Raw genomic sequence first — 25,355 nt, forward strand, 5'->3', positions numbered from 1 at the left:
CTTCAACACCATACATACAGTACATGCATTGAAACACTGTATTATTTGCTTGATTTGTGTTTGTGAGTTGTGTCTCTATAAAAAAATGAGAAAACCCTCAATTATTACATGACCCTCTACTGACCTCGTCATCCGTCTCTGCTACTGTGAGAGGTGACGAGGCAAGGGAATGAGGGAGAAAGAATTACGTGGACGACTAGAAATAAAGTGTGAATCAGAAAACTGGAAACAAAAATGGAAGGAAGAGGAGAAAGGAGAGGAGAAATAATGTGAACTGTAGAGATGTACTGTGTGTTGCTCTGGGGCCTGGAGGAGAGTGTGGTGATGTTGGGACATAAACACAACCTAGCTGTTCTGACAGGAGCCTCTGATAATCACTGGGATTGCTGTGGTGTGCCTGTGTGTATGCAGGACAGTGTGTGTGTGTTTCTGTGTCTTTGTATGCAGCTAAGACAGGGCGGGTGTGTGTGTGTGTGTGTGTGTGTGTGTGCGTGTGTGTATTTAAATGAATGTGGGTGTGTTTATGGTGTGAATGTGTGTGTCTGCAAGCATGCGTTTGTGTGTATGAATGTGTGTGTCTATCAACGTGTCTGTGTGCACACTCACATACATGCAGGTGGTTGTGTGTGAGGGGGGCTAAACGGTGTTGGTTCAGTGCAGGCCACATTCCTCAGTTGATTTAGCAGGCTTTAAGATGGGGAGGAATGTGTCAAGGCTTCAGCTTTACTCCACACAGCAGAGTGGAAACTAGCTGTGAGGAATCCTGACGTCCCGCTATACACTGACGGATGACCGACACATGGCTTAGAGAGTGGAGGAGAGAGAGGAAGGGTAGGCGGGTAGGAGGATGAGGGGAAGAGGTGGAGGAGAGAGAGGAAGGGTAGGTGGGTAGGAGAATGAGGGGAAGAGGTGGAGGAGAGAGAGGAAGGGTAGGTGGGTAGGAGAATGAGGGGAAGAGGTGGAGGAGAGAGAGGAAGAGTATGTGGGTAGGAGAATGAGGGGAAGAGGTGGAGGAGTGGGAGGGGGTAAGAGAGGGAGAAAGAAAAAGAGGGATGGAGAGAGTGGAGGAGAGAGAGGAAGGGTAGGTGGGTAGGAGAATGAGGGGAAGAGGTGGGAGGAGTGGGAGGAGAGAGCGGAGTGAGAGCCATAAAAAGCAAAAGAGAACAAGACCTAATCAAGAAATGAGGATGCAGGACATGCCGACAGGGTAAGAGATGAGAAGGAATGTGAGACCGACTATGATCTATATTTCATTGAAACACCAGTAGAGAACAAACAATTAATGGAAGAGCGACAGAAAAACTATTTCCAGTAAAACCTAGAACCAGTAAAACCTAGAACCAGTGAAACCAAGAACCAGTGAAACCAAGAACCAGTGAAACCAAGAACCAGTGAAACCAGTGGGACTAAAAACAACAAGATAACTGATGTAAAACATACAGTCTGTAAAGTGTTTCTAGGTTGAGAACTTTAGTGAAACAGCACAGTTCAAATATATGGCAAACACAAAGACAGAAACCAGTGGAGTTCAGAAGCTTGTATTTATTTGCTGAAAAGGATGGAATAATATGATGAGAACCAATGAGAGTGTGGAATACAGAAAGATGCTGTTCTATAGGTCAGCTCCATTGGACATCATCTGCCATTGGTCAATTATTGTGCAACTTTGAATCGAGATAGAGATCACAATCTCCAATGACTTAGAAAGAGAATAACATAACTTTGTCTATTTCTCTGGTTTAAACATTTATAATAACATTTAAATCAACATCATCAAAACAAGTTAATCAAACTGCTGTATTCACCAAAAGCTAAGAACTGTAAAGTGATGGAAAATGATCTCACCAATCAATTTAACACAGACCAAAATCAGCTGAAAAAGCATCCAGTGTAAGACATTTGTATTATGAATTTATAGTCCTGAGAGAGTGTGTGTGTGTGTGTGTGTGTGTGTGTGTGTGTATATCCACCTGTATGAGTGTATGTCAGAACGTGTGTTTGTGTATGTGTGTGTACATGTGCATGTGTGTGTGTTAGTGTGTGACCGTGTCTGTGTGTTATGTGTTTGAGAGAGTGTGTGTGTGTGTGTGTGTGTTAATCTAACAAACACTATTGCGCCTTTGGAACAATTTACAGATTCAGATTCAGATAAAACATCAGAATGGAGGTATCTTTACAAAATAAAAGCCACACTCCTTCACATGGCACATTTGCAGCATCCATCAATAAAACCCCTATTCAAAATATAACTTCTAACAAACACCCCATCGTCATTCGTACCAGCAACACAAGCACAGTTAAAAAGCATTGAGATCAATGAAACAGACAAGAATAAAAGTCTACCTCTAGTTTTTAGGTAACAAAGGCCTGTGTCATCAGGTAGTGGGTTGATTTGACGTAGAAATGGCAACCACGGACCAACGACCAGGACCCTAAAGCGAAAAGGCAAAAAACTACAACCAGCGCGCAAAGACACCCAACTTCCTCCATCGCTGTACGTAAACATGACATCACTTCCTGAATTCATGACTTCCCTTCCTGAATTACCCCACCCCTCCCCTGTTATAGTTTACCTCATAAAATACATACAAGTGCAATCTACCTCCATTCATTGCGTTCTCCAAGCATGTATCGTATTCAGTAAACATATATGACGCCTGTAACATATGAGCCATTTAAAGTACATCCACACTGTCTGTCCGTCCTCGCCACATTCATCCCACATGTTTCCTTGTTCATTTAAATAAAGCTACAGAAACAGGACAGGTCAAAGTGAAGGAGAAGAAGAAGATCAGAATTAGAAGAACAGAGCCAAATGAAAAAAAGGCAGGAAGAAGCCCTGTCACCGGAACCCCCCTGCCCCACCCATCCGCACCTTTCCCTCCCCATTTGGCCCCCGGTGGCCCCTCACACGGTGAGAGAGATGAAGCTGTTGTATCTCTGGATGTTCCTCTTTAGGATCTCCGAGCAGGGCCCCAGGACCCGTTCGAAGCGGGGCCGGTCCAGCTTCACACACTTCAGGGGTCCCCGGGCCACCACTGTGGCCGCCCGCGGCCTGTTCAGCAGCAGGGCGATCTCACCTGGAGGACAAGGTGGAGTCAGAGGTCAGGGGTCATTCTGATGACTTTCATGAGGGTCATTACTTATGATGATGATGACATATAATGTTGGGGTCCCTATAAGGTTGTGTCCTTTCAGGTCCTTGTGTTTTATTCAGTTCCTGGTGTGTGTTGAACAGGTTCCTAACAGTTCCTGGTGTGTGTTGAACAGATTCCTAACAGTTCCTGGTGTGTGTTGAACAGATTCCTAACAGTTCCTGGTGTGTGGTGAACAGGTTCCTAACAGTTCCTGGTGTGTGTTGAACAGATTCCTAACAGTTCCTGGTGTGTGGTGAAAAGGTTCCTAACAGTTCCTGGTGTGTGATGAACAGGTTCCTAACAGTTCCTGGTGTGTGGTGAACAGGTTCATAACAGTTCCTGGTGTGTGATGAACAGGTTCCTAACAGTTCCTGGTGTGTGTTGAACAGGTTCCTAACAGTTCCTGGTGTGTGATGAACAGGTTCCTAACAGTTCCTGGTGTGTGTTGAACAGGGTCCGTAATGTAGCATTAGCCTAAGAATGTGTGTGTAACGTTATCCACTCACCAAAGTAGTCGGATGGCCCCAGACGACCAACCTCGACGTACTCCTCATTGTCAGATCTACGCTGGAGAACAGAGGCTGTACCCTAGAGAGAGAGAGAGAGAGAGAGAGAGAGAGAGAGAGAGAGAGAGAGAGAGAGAGAGAGAGAGAGAGAGAATTTTAAATCTAATTTATGCACATAAAGCATTCTGCAGACCCCATGTACAGACCTCATGAAAGAGAGAAGAGGGAGGAAAAGAGACAGAGAGAGGGGAATAAAGAAAGAGAGAGACAGACAGCAGAAGGATGAAAAGGGGAACAGACAGCAGAAGGATGAAAAGGGGAACAGACAGCAGAAGGATGAAAAGGGGAACAGACAGCAGAAGGATGAAAAGGGGAACAGACACCAGAAGGATGAAAAGGGGAACAGACACCAGAAGGATGAAAAGGGGAACAGACAGCAGAAGGATGAAAAGGGGAACAGACAGCAGAAGGATGAAAAGGGGAACAGACACCAGAAGGATGAAAAGGGGAACAGACAGCAGAAGGATGAAAAGGGGAACAGACAGCAGAAGGATGAAAAGGGGAACAGACAGCAGAAGGATGAAAAGGGGAACAGACACCAGAAGGATGAAAAGGGGAACAGACACCAGAAGGATGAAAAGGGGAACAGACAGCAGAAGGATGAAAAGGGGAAGGGAGAGAGGAGGGATGAGGAAAAGAGAAAGAGGCATTATTTTGCAGAGGCTGAAAATCATCAGTGGGATTAGCCTGAGAGAGAGAGACATTCTTTCCTTTACAACCCTGCAGGTGTACAGGGCTTTAGACCACTCTGATGTGGGACAACTGCTGACAGACATACAGACACATGGACACACAGGCACAGATACACCAACTGACCAGAGACAGACCAACTGACAACTGACCAGAGTGACAGACCAACTGACAACTGACCAGAGTGACAGACCAACTGACCAGAGAGACAGACCAACTGACCAGAGACAGACCAACTGACAACTGACCAGAGTGACAGACCAACTGACAACTGAACAGAGAGACAGACCAACTGACCAGAGAGACAGACCAACTGACAACTGACCAGAGACAGACCAACTGACAACTGACCAGTGACAGACCAACTGACAACTGACCAGCAAGACAGACCAACTGACAACTGACCAGAGTGACAGACCAACTGACAACTGACCAGAGTGACAGACCAACTGACAACTGACCAGAGAGACAGACCAACTGACCAGAGAGACAGACCAACTGACAACTGACCAGAGGGACAGACCAACTGACCAGAGAGACAGACCAACTGACAACTGACCAGAGTGACAGACCAACTGACAACTGACCAGAGAGACATACCAACTGACAATTGACCAGAGAGACAGACCAACTGACAACTGACCAGAGAGACAGACCAACTGACCAGAGAGACAGACCAACTGACAACTGACCAGAGAGACAGACCAACGGACCACAGTGACAGAACAACTGACAACTGACCAGAGTGACAGACCAACTGACAACTGACCAGAGAGACAGACCAACTGACAATTGACCAGAGTGACAGACCAACTAACCAGAGAGACAGACCAACTGACCAGAGAGACAGACCAACTGACAATTGACCAGAGTGACAGACCAACTAACCAGAGAGACAGACCAACTGACCAGAGAGACAGACCAACTGACAACTGACCAGAGAGACAGACCAACTGACCAGAGAGACAGACCAACTGACAACTGACCAGAGAGACAGACCAACTGACAACTGACCAGAGAGACAGACCAACTGACAATTGACCAGAGAGACAGACCAACTGACAATTGACCAGAGAGACAGACCAACTGACAACTGACCAGAAAGACAGACCAACTGACAACCGAAAGCATCAGAAAGAAAAATAAAGATACAGACAGACAGAAAGAGAGACAGAAGATAGATGGTACAGACAGACACACACACACAAAGTCAGACAGAGAAACATACTTAGACTTGGTTGATGTTCATTTCCCTGACTCTTGGAGAGAGAAGTGTTCCTAAACTAAACCAGTGGTGCCGTTGTTGCTGATTCCACTGGTCTGAGTCTACAATGCCCTTTACATCACCATTCATTTACTCTCACAGTCATTACTGAGAGCATGGAAACGTGTGCACACCACACTAATGAATGCACGCACCGAAGCACACACACACACACACAGGCAAGCAAACACACACTATCCAAGAGCTTTCCATCACTGTAGTCCCAAGCTGCTGGCACACAACCCAAGACAGAGCAATTACATGCACACAAAGACGCAAGTCTCACACACACACGCACACACACACACATTCCCAGGAAAAGAAGGAGAGGAGTCCTCCACAAACAGCTGATGTCTGCTGGACAGCCTGACTGAACTCTGTGACCGACCAGAGGCAAGTGTGTGTGTGTGTGTGTGTGTGTGTGTGTGTGTGTGTGTGTGTGTGTGTCAGGCGTCACTCCCAAATAGCACAATAGAGAAAAAATAGTTGAATGATTTATCAAGCAATCCGTACAGCAGCCCAAAGAAAGGTTAAAGTCAACTCTCACAGCTGTTGATAAACGGTTTGAGTGTGTGTGTGTGTGCAACTGTGTATGAGCGAGTGCGTGCCTGCTAAGATCATATATAAGAAGAGGCCTACTGAATATACACTGAGTATGCATATTGCCATGCGTGTACATGTGTATGTACAGTTGAAGTCAGAAGTTTACATACACTTAGATTGGAGTCGTTTCTCAACCACTCCACACATTTCTTGTTAACAAACTATAGTTTTGCATGACACAAGTAATTTTTCCAACAATTGTTTACAGACAGATTATTTCACTTTTAATTCAAAGCTTGGAAAATTACAGAAAATGTCATGGCTTTAGAAGCTTCTGATAGGCTAATTGACGTCATTTGAGTCAATTGGAGGTTTTCCTGTGGACATATTTCAAGGCCTACCTTAAAACTCAGTGCCTCTTTGCTTGACATCATGGGAAAATCAAAAGAAATGAGCCAAGACCTCAGAAAAATAATTGTAGACCTCCACAAGTCTGGTTCATCATTGGGAGCAATTTCCAAACGCCTGAAGGTACCACATTCATCTGTACAAACGATAGTACGCAAGTATAAACACCATGGGACCACGCAGCCGTCATACCGCTCAGGAAGGAGATGCGTTCTGTCTCCTAGAGATGAACGTACTTTGGTGCGAAAAGTGCAAATCAATCCGAGAACAACAGCAAATAACCTTGTGTAGATGCTAGAGGAAACAGGTACAAAAGTATCAATATCCACAGTAAAACGAGTCCTATATCGACATAACCTGAAAGGCCACTCAGCAAGGAAGAAGCCACTGCTCTAAAACCGCCATAAAAAAGCCAGACTACGGTTTGCAACTGCACATGGGGACAAAGATCGTACTTTTTGGAGAAATATCCTCTGGTCTGATCAAACAAAAATAGAACTGTTTGGCCATAATGACCATCGCTATGTTTGGAGGAAAAAGGAGGAGGCTTGCAAACCGAAGAACACCATCCCAACCATTAAGCACAGGGGTGACAGCATCATGTTGTGCTGCAGGAGTTACTGGTGAGCTTCACAAAATAGATGGCGTCATGAGGCAGGAAAATGTGGATATAATGAAGCAACATCTCAAGACATCAATCAGGAAGTTAAAGCTTGGTCGCAAATGGGTCTTCCAAATGGACAATGACCCCAAGCATGCTTCCAAAGGACAACAAGGTCAAGGTATAGGAGTGGCCATCACAAAGCCCTGACCTCAATCCTATAGAAAATGTGTGCCCAGAACTGAATACGTGTGTGCGAGTAAGGAGGCCTACAAACCTGACTCAGTTACACCAGCTCTGTCTGGAGGAATGGGCCAAAATTCACCCAACTTATTGTGGGAAGCTTGTGGAAGGCTACCCAAAACGTTTGACCCAAGTTAAACATTTTAAAGGCAATGCTACCAAATACTAATTGAGTGTATGTGAACTTCTGGGAATGTGATGAAAGAAATCAAATAAAAACTGAAATAAATAATTATCTCTACTATTATTCTGACATGTCACATTCTTAAAATAAAGTGGTGATCCGAACTGACCTACGACAGGGAAGTTTTACTAGTTTTAAATGTCAGGAATTGTGAAAAACTTTTAATGTATTTGGCTAAGGTGTATGTAAACTTCTGACTTCAACTGTAGCTGTATTTGCAAGCACATATAGTTGAAGTCGGAAGTTAACATACACCATAGCCAAATACATTTAAACTGAAAAAAAGTTTTTCACAATTCCTGACATTTAAACCTAGTAAAAATTCCCTATTCACAAAATGTTAATGACTCCAACCTAAGTGTACGTAAACTTCCGACTTCAACTGTACATGTTGATAAGAGGGAATGTACTGTATGTGTGGCTTCACGACTGCATTCTGTGTGTGACAGGGCATTAGTCTGTACTTCCTCCTCAAGTTCAAGTTCCTATAAGGGCATGAATATTACAGTAGGGGTCTGTGTGTTTAATGTACTGAATTAACATTTACATTGTGGGGCCTAACTGCTAGCTAGCTGAGAATAGCAGCTCGGTGCTTTAGTCCTTTTACACTATCGTCATAGTCCACTGTAGAGGTCTTGACTGGTCCACCGCAACCTGAATACCTGAGACCTGAGAAGACCTCTAGTCCACTGTAGAGGTCTTGACTGGTCCACCGCAACCTGAATACCTGAGACCTGAGAAGACCTCTTGTCCACTGTAGAGGTCTTGACTGGTCCACCGCAGCCTGAATACCTGAGACCTGAGAAGACCTCTTGTCCACTGTAGAGGTCTTGACTGGTCCACCCCAACCTGAATACCTGAGAAGACCTCTAGTCCACTGTAGAGGTCTTGACTGGTCCACCCCAACCTGAATAACTGAGACATGAGAAGACCTCTAGTCCACTGTAGAGGTCATGACTGGTCCACCCAAACCTGAATACCTGAGACCTGAGAAGACCTCTAGTCCACTGTAGAGGTCTTAACTGGTCCACCTCAACCTGAATACCTGAGACCTGAGAATACCTCTAGTCCACTGTAGAGGTCTTGACTGGTCCACCCCAACCTGAATACCTGAGACATGAGAAGACCTCTAGTCCACTGTAGAGGTCTTGACTGGTCCACCCCAACCTGAATACCTGAGAAGACCTCTAGTCCACTGTAGAGGTCTTGACTGGTCCACCCCAACCTGAATACCTGAGACCTGAGAAGACCTCTAGTCCACTGTAGAGGTCTTGACTGGTCCACCCCAACCTGAATACCTGAGACATGAGAAGACCTCTAGTCCACTGTAGAGGTCTTGACTGGTCCACCCCAACCTGAAAACCTGAGACCTGAGAAGACCTCTAGTCCACTGTAGAGGTCTTGACTGGTCCACCCCAACCTGAATATCTGAGACCTGAGAAGACCTCTAGTCCACTGTAGAGGTCTTGACTGGTCCACCCCAACCTGAATACCTGAGACATGAGAAGACCTCTAGTCCACTGTAGAGGTCTTGACTGGTCCACCCCAACCTGAATACCTGAGACCTGAGAAGACCTCTAGTCCACTGTAGAGGTCTTGACTGGTCCACCCCAACCTGAATACCTGAGAAGACCTCTAGTCCACTGTAGAGGTCTTGACTGGTCCACCCCAACCTGAATACCTGAGACCTGAGAAGACCTCTAGTCCACTGTAGAGGTCTTGACTGGTCCACCCCAACCTGAATACCTGAGACATGAGAAGACCTCTAGTCCACTGCCACTGGAGAGGCATGTAATGCCTTCTTGTTTGATGCCAGATACATTTCCAGAAGGGAAGAAAATAAACTAAGCAACACTAAATACATGCATGGAATAGCAACGATAGTTGATTTAGTCGTTGACAAAAAGCACACACATATCTGGGAACCAGGCTAGGGCTGAACTAGCCTGAGATAGTCAGACTACATCACACTCCGTTTCATGTTTGTTGTTGAATGATTTCCAGGGTAGTTCTGGGTAGTCCGTGCACCCTGAAGGGATTTACCAGCTAGCAGTAAGTGAATGTAGTGCACTGCATGGCTTCATCCCAAATGGCACCCAGTTCCCTTTATAGTGCACTCCTTTTGATCAGGGCCCATGAGCTCTGGTGAAAAGTGGTCCTGTATGAAGAGAATGGGAGGCACTTCGGGACACAGCCCATATCTTCAGCCATGTTTAAGTTTAAACGGAGCTGATAGTGCCAGAACCTCTCTCTAAGTCTAATCCTTAGCTCTCTGCTCTGCTCAACTTTTCCTTGGCTCACACTTCTAATAAGAACTAATAATACCCAATAGGAATATAATGAGTCTCAATGAGAGATCCCATCAGACCAAACCATTTAGCACTAATACAAAGGTGTGCTTGTGAGAATGTGGAGAATATGTAATATGAGTGTGTGTGTGTATGCATGTGTGTATTGTGTGTGTGTGTGAATGAGTGTGTGTGTATGCATGTGTGTATTGTGTGTGTGTGCGTATTGTGTGTGTGTATATATGAGGGTGTGTGTTTGCACATGTGCCTGCTTGCCTGAATGTCTTTGTCTGTGTGTGTGATTAACAAAGAAAAATGAGTCCAATGGACTTCTGAGCTGTGGTCGACCTACACTGGGATCACAACTGAACCAACAAAAACACACGTACCATGTTGTTGGTGTAGTCTGGTAGTGTGGTTGTGTGGTAGCGTGGTAGTCTGGTAGTGTGGTAGCGTGGTAGTGTGGTAGCCTGGTAGTGTGGTAGCGTGGTAGTGTGGTAGCCTGGTAGTGTGGTAGCGTGGTAGTGTGGAAGCGTGGTAGTCTGGTAGCGTGGTAGTCTGGTAGTGTGGTAGTGTGGTAGCGTGGTAGCGTGGCAGTGTGGTAGCGTGGTAATGTGGTAGCGTGGTAGTGTGGTAGCCTGGCACTGTAGTTCTACACTGGGATCACAACTGAACCAACAAAAAGACACGTACCATGTTGTTGGTGTAGTCTGGTAGTCTGGTAGTGTGGTTGTGTGGTAGCGTGGTAGTCTGGTAGTGTGGTAGCGTGGTAGTGTGGTAGCCTGGTAGCGTGGTAGTGTGGTAGCCTGGTAGTGTGGTAGCGTGGTAGTGTGGAAGCGTGGTAGTCTGGTAGCGTGGTAGTCTGGTAGTGTGGCAGTGTGGTAGCGTGGTAGTGTGGTAGCGTGGTAGTGTGGTAGCGTGGCAGCGTGGCAGTGTTGTAGCATGGCAGCGTGGTAGTGTGGCAGTATGGTAGTCTGGCTGTGGTGCTCTGAAGCTAAGCTGGGGCTCAGAGACAGACAGGTAGACAGACAGGCAGACAGACAGACAAACAGACAGACAGACAGACAGACCTACATGTTCTGTGGGAAAGTCAGAAGCCTGAGCCTAAGAGCATAGGAGAGTAGTGGTGGACACCAACACACGCATTCAAACACTGACTCTCATTCACGAACACATGCATGTTATGTTCTTCTCGTGGGGACCAAGTCATTGATTCTCATCCCAAATCCTATTTTCCCTAACCCTAAACTTAACCCTTAACCTAACCATAACCCCTAACCCTATCCTTAATTCTAACCCTAACCCTAATTGTAACCCTAAACCTAAAATAGCATTTTTCCTTGTGGGGACCGGCAAAATGTCCAAACTTGGCAAAATGTTCCTTGTTTTATTATCCAGATTAAGTGGATGCCAACAGCGATGGGCCCAAGGCCAGAAGGACCCCTCTATTCCCACCCTTCTTTCCCCTCCTCTTCCCTCCTGCCGTCTCAGACACACGGGGTGCCAGTCTGACGGAGCCAAGAGTAAGGAGGAGGAGAGGAGTGGAAGAGGAGGATATGTTGGGAGGATAAGGATGAGAAGAAGAGAGAGGAGGAAGAGAGGAGAAGAGAGGGGGGCAGTAGAGGATTAAGATCCCAAATGCTAAAGGACATCAAATTATAAGGGAGTTCTATGAGAGAGAGTCTGTACACAGAGACAAACTGTAAGAGAGTTCTATGAGAGAGAGTGAGAGAGAGTCTGTACACAGAGACAAACTGTAAGAGAGTTCTATGAGAGAGAGTGAGAGAGAGTCTGTACACATAGACAAATTGAAAAGAACGGACAGTTTTTACACACTGCTGAACAGGCCCATCCAGGGTGCCCATCCAGGATCACTATCTCATATATAGCACCCCATGAGCTGAGCTCTCTAGATACAGTACAGTATTGACCATGAGCTGAGCTCTCTAGATACAGTACAGTATTAACCATGAGCTGAGCTCTCTAGATACAGTACAGTATTAACCATGAGCTCACCTCTCTAGACTCAGTACAGTATTAACCATGAGCTGAGCTCTCTAGATACAGTACAGTATTAACCATGAGCTGAGCTCTCTAGATACAGTACAGTATTAACCATGAGCTGAGCTCTCTAGATACAGTACAGTATTAACCATGAGCTGAGCTCTCTAGATACAGTACAGTATTAACCATGAGCTGAGCTCTCTAGATACAGTACAGTATTAACCATGAGCTGAGCTCTCTAGATACAGTACAGTATTAACCATGAGCTGAGTTCTCTAGATACAGTACAGTATTAACCATGAGTTGAGCTCTCTAGATACAGTACATTATTAACCATGAGCTGAGCTCTCTAGATACAGTACAGTATTACCATGAGCTGAGCTCCCTAGATACAGTACAGTATTAACCATGAGCTGAGCTCCCTAGATACAGCACAGTATGTCTTCAATAAACATGGGGATGTCCTCATTTACCGTACCCCTGGCCAACAGGAAGAGGAAAAGATGAGTAGAGGGAGGGAGGGGAGGGAGAGTTGGGAGGGAAGGGGAGGGGGTTATCAAGAGAGGGAGAGAGAGCCAGAGGGCAATGGGGAAGGTAGACAGAAGGACAGAGAGAGAGAAAGAGAGGGGAGAGAAAGCGAGAGAGAGACAGAGAGAGAGCGAGAGACAAAAAGAGAGAGAGACAGATAGAGAGAGAGACAGAGAGAGAGAGTGAGAAACAGAGAGAGAGAGCGAGAGAGTGAGAGACAAAAAGAGAGAGAGACAGATAGAGAGAGAGAGCGAGAGAGACAGAGAGAGAGAGAGAGTGAGAGAAAAAAAGAGAGAGAGAGAGTGAGAGACAGAGAGACAAAAAGAGAGAGACAGGTTGAGAGAGAGCGAGAGAGACACACAGAGAGAGAGCGAGAGAAAGAGACAGAGAGAGAGAAAGAGACAGAGAGAGAGACAGAGAGAGAGAGAGCGAGACCGAGAGAGAGAGAGAGAGACAGAGAGAGAGACAGAGACAGAGAGAGACAGAGAGAGAGAGCAAGCCCACCTAATGACAGGCAGACAACATCCATCACTCTGCTAAATACTAAACCTCCAGGAGAGATCACTGGGCAGATAGCACTGTGTGTGAATGGCAGTCTGAGACCAAAGAAACAAACCCCACACAGACAAATTTCTCACACAGACAAATCTCTCTCTCTCTCACACACACACACACACACGCAACGCGCACACAAACAAGCACACACACACTCATGTACGCATGCAAACACACGCAACGTGCACACACACACAAGCACACACACAGTATTGCAGAATGCAAGGGGTCCTTTTGTCATGTCAAAATGTAGTGGCTCAGAAGCAGGAAGTAATGACTGCTGAACAAACACAGGGGAAAGACAAAGACAGAGAAAGGGATGGAGGGAGGAGAGGAGGGGAGATACGTTGAGTAGCTTGTTCATACGAGGCCACCCCGCACTCAATGTCTGCACTGTCTCACCTTTTTAGACTGTACCACACACACACACACACACACACACACACACACACACACACACACACACACACACACACACACACACACACACACACACACACACACACACACACACACACACACACACACACACACACACACACACACACACACACACACACACTATGTTGAGAGATAGGCCCTCAATGCATAATTGAGTTAGTTAGTTACCCTACATGAACTGTCTTACTGCTGACAGTGTAATACCCTCAGCAGCAATGATATGATGGTAGCTGCTGCTGCTGCTATGAGGAAGGAAGACACATAACCATATGATATGATGGTAGCTGCTGCTGCTATGAGGAAGGAAGACACATAACCATATGATATGATGGTAGCTGCTGCTGCTGCTATGAGGAAGGAAGACACATAACCATATGATATGATGGTAGCTGCTGCTGCTATGAGGAAGGAAAACAAAGGAAGACTGCGAATCAGTGCAAATGTGCAGAAACTGTGTGTGTCTTGCATCTCGCTGATCTCAATATCTGTAGTGCTGCTCGTGGCCACGTCATTTCTCTGAGTCTACCTTCATTAGATTGGTATATTAGTCTAGTTAGTCTAGCCAGCTATCTAAACTGGTAGTAATCATGGCCAAATTACCGACCGGGCACGTGCCCAGAGGTACTGACCTGCAGGGGTACTGACCTGCAGGGGTACTGACCTGCAGGGGTACTGACCTGCAGGGGTATTGACCTGCAGGGGTCCTGACCTGCAGGGGTCCTGACCTGCAGGGGTACTGACCTGCAGGGGGCCCACATTGATTTTGTTCGTCACTCTTATTCAGATATCATATTAACATGACATAATGGCAAATTGTGTCAAATTGCAGGACATTTGCTGTAAAACTTAAACAAAAAAAGGTTCTGTAAAGCAAACCTGTTTGTGTTAAAGGGAAACTTTGGGATTTTGGCAATGAGGTGCTTTATCTACTCCCCCAGAGTCAGATGAACTCATGGAGACCAGTTTACGCCTCTGAAACCAGTAAGAAGGAAGTTAGAGGTAGTTTGCCAGCCCACAGTGGAGGTGTCATAATACCCATAAAACCTAGCGGTCAAACAGGGAAATGGTTCCACTCGTTTTTCAATTCATAGGGGAATTTAGAAACACTTAAAATAAGGGCTGTGTTTCGTGTAGTCTTATTTATTACTACATGTAGCTAACATTAGATAGTTAATCAAGAGATTCTTACCTTTGCCTCGATTTGGCCGTCTCGTCCAGATCATCATGGCATTTTGTAGTTGTTTATGATAGCCACATTAGAAGCTAATTAGAATTTCATTTATTAGGAGTTTATAAAGGCGAATATATTGATAAGTCACCTTGTCAGGGAAAGATTTACAAGGTAATCAAAATGTCACGCCAGGGTAAGCCTACATGAAACAGACCTTATTTTAAGAGTCACTAAAATCCCCTATGAGAATGGTGGACAAAACGATTGGAACCATTTGCCTGTTTGACCGCTAGGTTTAATGGGTATTATGACTCATACTGTTGTACTCATTAGCATTAGTGCAATGACTGGAAGTCTATGGTATCTACTAGCATGCTAGTAGTTACCATAGACTTACAATCATTGCGCTAACGCTAGTTATCAACTTCCTTCATACTGCACGCAGAAACATAAATATTATATATGTTAATCTGACTCTGGAGAAGTAGACACAGGGCTTCATAGCCAAAATCCTGAAGTATTCATTTAATAAAATATAATTTATGCTAACAGATCCTGTATTAAATTATATTTTTTTGTTAATGTGTAGTGGCTAATTGCATAGCTAATAGGATACACCCCTGAACAGTGAGAGGCGTCTACACCCCTCCTATCCTTTGGTGAGGCGTAGTCTTCTTCACGGCCACCGCCTGACAGTCTGTGTATAGGCTGGTTTGTACAGTGTGAGAAGAAATGTAAACACGCCACTTTTCATTAAGGCCCTATTCCCTCTCTCCTCTCCTCTGGGGTGTGTGAAAAGAAAGTGATGTCTTTATCCCACATGTTTTTTAATCCCTCATACATATAATTAGTGATTGGGGGTTTGGCTTTTGGCAGAGAGAGAAAGAGAGAGAAAGAGAAGAAGGGAAAGGAAGAGCAAGAGAGAGAGAGAGAGAGAGAGAGAGAGAGAGAGAGAGAGAGAGAGAGAGAGAGAGAGAGAGAGAGAGAGAGAGAGAGAGAGAGAGAGAGAGAGAGAGAGAGAGAGAGAGAGAGAGAGAGAGAGTGAGAGAGAGAGAGAGAGAGAGAGAGAGAGAGAGAGAGAGAGAGAGAGAGAGAGAGAGAGAGAGAGAGAGAGAGAGAGAGAGAGAGAGAGGGGGAAGGATGAGAGACCTTTTCAAATGAAGAAGGGATAGTTGTCAGGGCTTACCTAATCATCGGTGAGAAAAAACTAAGCGATGAGATGAAAGTATGACAAATGATAGGTTGCAACAACAACGTCAAGATATGATGTGGTATACCCCCAACCCCTCAGCCTCTCCTCTGCCTTACATCTCTCCCTCTTGCTCCTTAGCTCATCCCTCCATTCCTTTCCTCTCCCTCTCCCTCCCCCCCTCTCTCTCTCTCTCTGTGGCTGGGTCTGACTTTCCCAGAGCAGGGCGGTTGTCTGGTGGAATGTGGCTCTGCTGAGTTTCACACAGGGTCAGGAGAGTCAGCCTCCAGGGAGGGAGCAAGTGAGGGAGAGGGAGACCGAGAGAGAGAAAGAGAGAGAAGAAGAAGAGAGTGATGGATAAATATATAATATATAGAGATACTACTGACTTCAGAGAGAGAGAGAGAGAGAGGGAGAGGGAGACCGAGATAGAGAGAGAGAAGAAGAAGAGAGTGATGGATAAATATAAAATATATAGAGATACTACTGACTTCAGAGAGAGAGAGAGAGGGAGAGGGAGACCGAGATAGAGAGAGAGAAGAAGAAGAAGAGAGTGATGGATAAATATAAAACATATAGAGATACTACTGACTTCAGAGAGAGAGAGGGAGAGCGAGATCAAAAAAGAAGGAGGGATGGATAAATATACAGAACAGTACTGTAATACAGAAAGATATTGATTGTAAAACATGCAGATATCAGGTATTTAAGACTTTTTAACGGCAATTGGAATTCAATTTTATACCAATGTTGAGGTCTGCGAGCACCACACACCTGCCAATATTCCTCTCCAGAAATGAGCCCATGTTGGTAAAAAGTAGTATTTTTAGGGTTGGCTCTTTCACCGAAAGCTATAGCCTAGCTCATATTTGGCAAGTGTGCTATTTTATCAATACGTATAATCCTATAGCCTTACTGTTGTAGTAGCATAGTGGCTAGGCTATTGATGGCTGAAGCATGGGGTTGCCCATATTAACTGCACCTGTACATAGCTCATCTGTAAATTGCCCATCCAATCTACCTCATCCCCATACTGTATTTATTTATTTATCTTGCTCCTTTGCACCCCAGGATCTCAACTTGGACATTCATCTTCTGCACATCCTACCATTCCAGTGTTTAATTGTTATATTGTAATTACTTTGCCACCATGGCCTCACTATTGCCTTACCTCTCTCATTTGTACATGCTGTAGAAAGATTTTTCTACTGTATTATTGATTGTATGTCTGTTTACTCCATGTGTAACTCTGTGTTGTATGTGTCAAACTGCTTTGCTTTATCTTGGCCAGGTTGCAGTTGCAAATGAGAACTTGTTCTCAACTAGCCTACCTGGTTAAATAAAGGTGAAATAAATAAATAAAATAAGAATGGACTAATCAACAGCTAGATCACAAACTCTGTAATCAGAATTTTGTCTACGATACTAAAACCAGCTTAGTATAATGATGCTCAATACCATACCAATCAGCTGTTCAACAGGCAACAACAGAACCTTGTTAAGCTGATTCAGGTGTGCTTGAGTAGGGCTGGAACAAATGTCTCCACACCCAGTGGCCTAGCTCTTCAGATGGAGAGTTGACCACATGTGTTTTATACAGTAACAGTGGTATGGATGTTAGAGTAGGGCTGGAACAAACGTCTCCACACCCAGTGGCCTAGCTCTTCAGATGGAGAGTTGACCACATGTGTTTTATACAGTAACAGTGGTATGGATGTTAGAGTAGGGCTGGAACAGACGTCTCCACACCCAGTGGTCTAGCTCTTCAGATGGAGAGTTGACCACATGTGTTTTATACAGTAACAGTGGTATGGATGTTAGAGTAGGGCTGGAACAAACATCTCCACACCCAGTGGCCTAGCTCTTCAGATGGAGAGTTGACCACATGTGTTTTATACAGTAACAGTGGTATGGATGTTAGAGTAGGGCTGGAACAAACGCCTCCACAGCCAGTGGCTCTCCTGGAGGGGTTATGCTATGACATCAGAACATTAGCCTACAACCAAATAGTCTAATCAAATAATTCCTTCATTCAGTGAATCAGGTATCAAATGGCTATACTTTGAAGCAAGGTAGCTAAGCAGGAAGGCTCTACACTGTATTTTTACAGTGCCAAGTAAGACATGAAAGAAGTTAGCTATTTCATCTGATATATTCAGGAAATGCATTATGGATATTATGATTTGCACCATGTCAAAATAGGATCCAGAATAATGTGTTTGGCTTTTTAGAGATGGATTTGCCTTCTATGTTTTTGTGTGTGCTATGCCTATGCTACATAATTTAGCACCTGAGGAAGTGGGATCTCAAAACACATTAGCTAGATTGCTAACTGTAAATATGATATTTACTGCCAGATAGCCATGCGAGTAACAGTACAGGCCTATATAGGCTACTTGATATAGTCACTGCTCCATTCTGCTGGAGCATTATCTCAATTACTAGTTCTGAGAAACTAACCAAAATGTCACTGACTCACATTGGTTACATTATTTGAATTCCATTTCAGATAGTGCACATTGACCTGCAGTTTCTCTGTGGGGCGACAGGTAGCGTAGTGGTTAGAGCACTGGGCCAGTAACCAAAAGGTTGCTAGATGAAATCCCCGAGCTGATAAGGTAAAAATCTGTCGTTCTTCCCCTGAACAAGGCAGTTAACCCACTGTTCCTAGGCAGTCATTGTAAATAAGAATTTGTTCTCAACTGACTTGCATAGTTAAATAAAAATAAATAAATACAATTCTCTAGAGTTAATCAGATCATACCCAAACGGTGTGATGTAGTAGGGAATTGTAGTTTCCAACAGGACAATGTTCTACATAGTTTAGTGCAGAAAATGTGATAATTAACTACAATTACCATAATCCATTGTGTGACTACTTGTCCGGTCTGTGTTTCTTTTACGTCTGCTACATAAGAGACAGAAAAATTCATGATCAAGAGGGGAAACAGAGAGAGCAGTTGCTTCGAGAGGAATCTCTACCTGAAAATACAGTGATTGATAGTTGGTATCCAGCAGGTATTCAGAAGTATTTTACTTTAAACTACTGAGATAGTGATTGTTGACAGCATAGGCAGCAGCTCTATAGAGATGAGATGACTTGGAATGAAATAATAAAGTCATCAAATAAACAAATGTAATATAGACAACTGAAATATTGTACAGTAATGGTAATACATGGTGGTTAATAGGTGATAATCAGTAATGGGCAGTTACCACCATCATGGGACTTCTATGCATGGTTTTAGTCTGTGTTGTTACAGCATTACAACCCACATAGTGCTTAACGCATTTAAAATGTAAAAATAAATATTGAAGCCGAAATGTAAAATATTAATATTTTTTTTATAATCGAACTGAAACCTTTTAAAACTTAATTTAAGACATTTTAAGACATATTAAGGCCTTTAAATCAGATAAATGAATTGAATACTTTTTAAGCCTCTTTAAGGACCCGCGGACACCCTGACATGGGATACCCATGCTGTCACCCATGAGAAAGGAATGAAAGAGTGACTCAGACAGATGATATACAAGACAGGAGGCCTGGATGTCCCTCTGAAATTAAACCAGTGAGAAATACAGGGCTTTTTCGGCTTTCAATGGGAAATTTCCCCTATTCTTTTCCTGGGGCTTTAGAAATGACACCAGATGCCTGTTCCCGTTTAAAAAGGGCCATGTTCTCAGTGGGGTCCTGATCTGTCAGAGACACACAGGGACCAGAGAATACCCAGGGGGACAGAGGAATGGACTGACTGGGCTGAGGGCCTGCTGGAGGGGAAGTCCAGAGTCAGACACGCGCTCTCTCTCTCTCCGCAAAAACAGTTTCTTTCCTTTTTGGTTCATCTCTCTGTGCTTTCTGCTCTCAGTGTACGTATCTCCTCTCCAGCCTGTCTCTACTATGCCTTTAGGCAGGGCCTTAGCCTACAACTGGACGTCTGGACTCTGTAGTATGTGACCTGTCTCTACTATGCCTTTAGTCAGGGCCTTAGCCTACAACTGGACGTCTGGACTCTGTAGTATGTGACCTGTCTCTACTATGCCTTTAGTCAGGGCCTTAGCCTACAACTGGACGTCTGGACTCTGTAGTATGTGACCTGTCTCTACTATGCCTTTAGGCAGGGCCTTAGCCTACAACTGGAAGTCTGGACTCTGTAGTATGTGACCTGTCTCTACTATGCCTTTAGTCAGGGCCTTAGCCTACAACTGGAAGTCTGGACTCTGTAGTATGTGACCTGTCTCTACTATGCCTTTAGTCAGGGCCTTAGCCTACAACTGGACGTCTGGACTCTGTAGTATGTGACCTGTCTCTACTATGCCTTTAGTCAGGGCCTTAGCCTACAACTGGACGTCTGGACTCTGTAGTATGTGACCTGTCTCTACTATGCCTTTAGGCAGGGCCTTAGCCTACAACTGGACGTCTGGACTCTGTAGTATGTGACCTGTCTCTACTATGCCTTTAGTCAGGGCCTTAGCCTACAACTGGACGTCTGGACTCTGTAGTATGTGACCTGTCTCTACTATGCCTTTAGTCAGGGCCTTAGCCTACAACTGGACGTCTGGACTCTGTAGTATGTGACCTGTCTCTACTATGCCTTTAGTCAGGGCCTTAGCCTACAACTGGAAGTCTAGACTCTGTAGTATGTGACCTGTCTCTACTATGCCTTTAGTCAGGGCCTTAGCCTACAACTGGACGTCTGGACTCTGTAGTATGTGACCTGTCTCTACTATGCCTTTAGGCAGGGCCTTAGCCTACAACTGGAAGTCTGGACTCTGTAGTATGTGACCTGTCTCTACTATGCCTTTAGTCAGGGCCTTAGCCTACAACTGGAAGTCTGGACTCTGTAGTATGTGACCTGTCTCTACTATGCCTTTAGTCAGGGCCTTAGCCTACAACTGGACGTCTGGACTCTGTAGTATGTGACCTGTCTCTACTATGCCTTTAGTCAGGGCCTTAGCCTACAACTGGACGTCTGGACTCTGTAGTATGTGACCTGTCTCTACTATGCCTTTAGGCAGGGCCTTAGCCTACAACTGGACGTCTGGACTCTGTAGTATGTGACCTGTCTCTACTATGCCTTTAGTCAGGGCCTTAGCCTACAACTGGACGTCTGGACTCTGTAGTATGTGACCTGTCTCTACTATGCCTTTAGTCAGGGCCTTAGCCTACAACTGGAAGTCTGGACTCTGTAGTATGTGACCTGTCTCTACTATGCCTTTAGTCAGGGCCTTAGCCTACAACTGGAAGTCTGGACTCTGTAGTATGTGACCTGTCTCTACTATGCCTTTAGGCAGGGCCTTAGCCTACAACTGGACGTCTGGACTCTGTAGTATGTGACCTGTCTCTACTATGCCTTTAGTCAGGGCCTTAGCCTACAACTGGACGTCTGGACTCTGTAGTATGTGACCTGCCTCTCTTCTCTCTCTCACATCACCTGACCTGTAATGGAATCTATAAACTATGAGGGGGATGGAACAGGCAATCTAGAAACAGGGAGAGGACAGCACAGACGATCTAGAAACAGGGAGAGGACAGCACAGTCGATCTAGAAACAGGGAGAGGACAGCACAGTCGATCTAGAAACGAGGAGAGGACAGCACAGTCAATTTAGAAACAGGGAGAGGACAGCACAGTCGATCTAGAAACGAGGAGAGGACAGCACAGTCAATCTAGAAACGAGGAGAGGACAGCACAGTCGATCTAGAAACAGGGAGAGGATAGCACAGTCAATCTAGAAACGAGGAGAGGATAGCACAGTCGATCTAGAAACAGGGAGAGGACAGCACAGTCAGTGCAGCTGCCTTCCAGACTAGAGAGGATGGGAGAGGAATGTAGAAAGTGAGGGAAGGAAGGAGGTAGAGAGGGAGGGCTGTGGCTCCAGTGCTGCAGGCTCATTGGTGCAGGTGGAGATGGAGAGAGAGCCAAACGGAGGGATACTTCACTCAGCAGCCTGATAATACCCCTCCAGCCCTCCAGTCTCAGCTGCGCCCTACTGGGGCTTGGCTCACAGAGCTCCATGCTAGCTAGCTACCAATCACTGGGGCTATTGTTAGGGCTGAGAGAGAAAGAGAGAGGGGAAGGGGGAATAGGGGGTAAAAGAGAGAGAGAGAGGAGGTAGAGCTGGAGAGAGAAGTTTGGAGTGGTAGAGAGAGAGCGTAAGGGAGAGGGAGGTAGAGAAAGAGACTAAGAGGTAGAGAGAGAAGGAGAGGGGGAGAGAGGAAAGGAATGAGAGCAAGCCAAGTTTAAACAGTGAAAACAACAGACCAAAAAAAGGACAGACGACCCCCCTCACACACACTGGTCCTCTTGGCTTGACCCTGATGGAACCCCTTTGTAAACTATGGAGTTAATAAAACGTGTGTTAGGCTGACTGACTGGCTGTCAGGTGGGGGGCCCTGCTCTAAGGGGCCCTGCTCCACACAACCACAAACCTAGCAGTGTGACCAGCCCCCTTCTCCCAAACCCCCCACTCATTCACACTGTCCCTCAGAACACACGCATGCACCACGCACACAAACACACACACCTCACAACGCCACTTCGTCTGTCTCCTGGAGCCAATAAGGATGTAATCAGTTCTGATCTCAGACAAGAGGAAGTATTGATATACAACAAGACACTGGACTTCCATCATAGACATTGATACACACGTATCCACAGATATACAAAGAGCACATCACACTGACACAGTGACACATCACACACACTGACACATCACACACACTGACACATCACACTGACACATCACACACACTGACACATCACACACACTGACACACTGACACATCACACACACTGACACATCACACACACTGACACATCACACACACTGACACATCACACACACTGACACACTGACACATCACACACACTGACACACTGATATATCACACTGACACATCACACACACTGACACATCACACACACTGACACATCACACACACTGACACATCACACACACTGACACATCACACTGACACATCACACTGACACACTGACACATCACACACACTGACACACTGACACACTGACACATCACACTCACTGACACACTGACACAGTGACACAAAGTCAGATTCTACAGCCACAAAGTCAGATTCTACAGCCACAAAGTCAGATTCTACAGCCACAAAGTCAGATTCTACAGCCACAAAGTCAGATTCTACAGCCACAAAGTCAGATTCTACAGCCACAAAGTCAGATTCTACAGCCACAAAGTCAGATTCTACAGCCACAAAGTCAAAATTGGCAACAGAAATTAGCTTTTTGTTTTTATTTTAATGTGAAGGTTAGGCATAAGGTTAGCAGTGTGGTTAAGGTTAGGGTTCAAATCTAATTTTAAGAAGATACATTGTAGAAATAGGTGAGGTTTAGCCATATTGATGACTTTGTGGCTGTGGAAACTAGTGACAACAAGAAAAAGACATGCGTACACACAAACACACACACTGCTGTACCTCTGTGATGATGAAGAAGTCATCTCCGGGGTCTCCCTGTACCACGATCTTCTCCCCGTCCTCAAACTGGACTGGCTCCAGAGAATCAGCTACAGTCAGACGCTCCCACTTGTCCAGAGACTCTGCAGGGGGACAAGAGGGTCAACAACAGAGACAAACACTAATATTAGGCCATACGAACATATACACACACACACACACACACACACACACACACACACACACACACACACACACACACACACACACACACACACACACACACACACACACACACACACACACACACACACTCCTATGTTCAGAGACAGGCCCTCAATGCATACTTGAGTTAGTGTGTACTGTAGTCAGTCAATGGGTTGAGGTTTCATCACACAAGGATCTGACTATTAGATGATCTCTTTAATACAGTTTGTGGGAGGAGACTGTGTGTCCAGTATGATTGGTGCTGAGTGTTAGAATGTAGGTGTAGGGAATATCCAATTGGCTTATTGACAGAGGGGGAATAGGAAGGCACTGACAGTGCTGATTTCTACTGGCCCCTATGCAGCAGTGTTGGGGAATAAGTGTGTGTGTGTGTGTGTGTGTGTGTGTGTGTGTGTGTGTGTGAGCGTCCCCCGCTGTGCTGGCCACAGTAGATAATGGCTCCTGTTAAACACTCATATCTAATTGGGGCTCCCCTCCTTCCTACCTCACACTAATCCACTCACTCAGCAAGAGACATTACCTCCCTCCCATCTCCTCCTCCTCTCCCTCCCGTTCTCCCTCCTCTCCCCCGTCCCTCTTCTCCCCCTCCCTCCTCTCCCCCTCTCCCCCCATCTTCCTCCATCCCTCCTCTCCTCCCCCCTCCCTCCTCTCCATTCCCCCTCCTGCTCTCCCATCTTTCTCCTCTCCATCTCCTCTCCCCCTTCCCTGATCCCCCTCTCCTTTTTTTTTCCAAGTAAAGAGACAGGACTAACAGCTACCATTCATAGTGTATGACCACATCAGGGTGTGTATACTGTGTAGCAGTACAGTAGCATTTCAGTAGAAGGCTACACAGGGCTCTGAAGGAGTGATTCAGCAGAGTGGATGTTTCTAGAAGGTGAGGGTATTTTCAGGTCTTGGTTATAAAAAAGGTCTTATACTTGGAAATGCGCTGAATACATTAATGCAAAATTCAGCCATATATAGTAAAGTGAACCATCACTGACAACCACATTTACTAAATTTAACTCCAATATTATTATCCAATTCATAGGTTCACCTTTCAAGTTAAGGGTTATGTGAGTTGTGTGGGTGAGCTGCGGCTCCATATCCCAAAATGTAGCCCTCAACCTAACCATTCCGAATGAATGCCTAAACTTAACCTTCGACATCTGACGTTTACAGACAAGCGTCTGGTTCTGCAGTGGGACTGTGAGAGCTTGTTGTGTGTGTGCGTTATTGGCACGGCAAACATATGTTTACATTGCCAAAGCAAGTGATGTAGATAATATACAGAAGTGAAATAAACAATACAAATGAACAGTAAACATTACACTCACAAAAGTTCCAAAAAATAAAGACATTTCAAATGTCATATAATTCATACAGTGTTGTAATGATGTGCAAGTAGTTAAAGTACAACATGGAAAATAAATAAACATAAATATGGGTTGTATTTACAATGGTGTTTGTTCTTCACTGGTTGATATTTTCTTGTGGATCTGTGCAGCTCAGTTTCCACCTCATTTTGTGGCAGTGTGCACATAGCCTGTCTTCTCTTGAGAGCCAGGTTGAGGCCTTTCTCAATAGCAATGCTATGCTCACTGAGTCTGTACATAGTCAAAGCTTTCCTTAAGTTTGGGTCAGTTACAGTGGTCAGGTATTCTGCCGCTGTGTACTCTCTGTTTAGGTCCAAATAGCATTCTAGTTTACTCTGTTCTGTTTTTTTAAATTCTTTCCAATGTGTCAAGTAATTATCTTTCTGTTTTCTCATGATTTGGTTGGGTCTAATAGTGTTGCTGTCCTGGGGCTCTGTGGCGTCTGTTTGTGTTTGTGAACAGAGCCCCAGGACCAGCTTGCTTAGGGAACTCTTCTCCAGGTTCATCTCTCTGTAGGTGA

The 25,355-nt window shown here is 45.1% G+C and overlaps 1 protein-coding gene across 1 annotated transcript in view; it reads right to left on the reverse strand.

Annotated features, from left to right (window-relative positions):
* Window positions 1-1,522: 1,522 nt before the first annotated feature.
* The window catches only part of LOC139401893 (cAMP-dependent protein kinase type I-beta regulatory subunit-like), a gene marked incomplete at its 5' end in the record, with an annotated part of 31,987 nt that continues 8,154 nt past the window's right edge, over window positions 1,523-25,355 (reverse strand). Inside the window, 3 exons of the mRNA XM_071145897.1 lie at window positions 1,523-3,080; window positions 3,644-3,725; window positions 23,271-23,392. Of these exons, the coding sequence (XP_071001998.1) occupies window positions 2,908-3,080; window positions 3,644-3,725; window positions 23,271-23,392 (377 nt within the window). The remainder of the gene's footprint in view (window positions 3,081-3,643; window positions 3,726-23,270; window positions 23,393-25,355) is intronic.

This window comes from Oncorhynchus clarkii, unplaced genomic scaffold (assembly GCF_045791955.1).
Source record: "Oncorhynchus clarkii lewisi isolate Uvic-CL-2024 unplaced genomic scaffold, UVic_Ocla_1.0 unplaced_contig_570_pilon_pilon, whole genome shotgun sequence".
Lineage (NCBI taxonomy): Eukaryota > Metazoa > Chordata > Actinopteri > Salmoniformes > Salmonidae > Oncorhynchus > Oncorhynchus clarkii.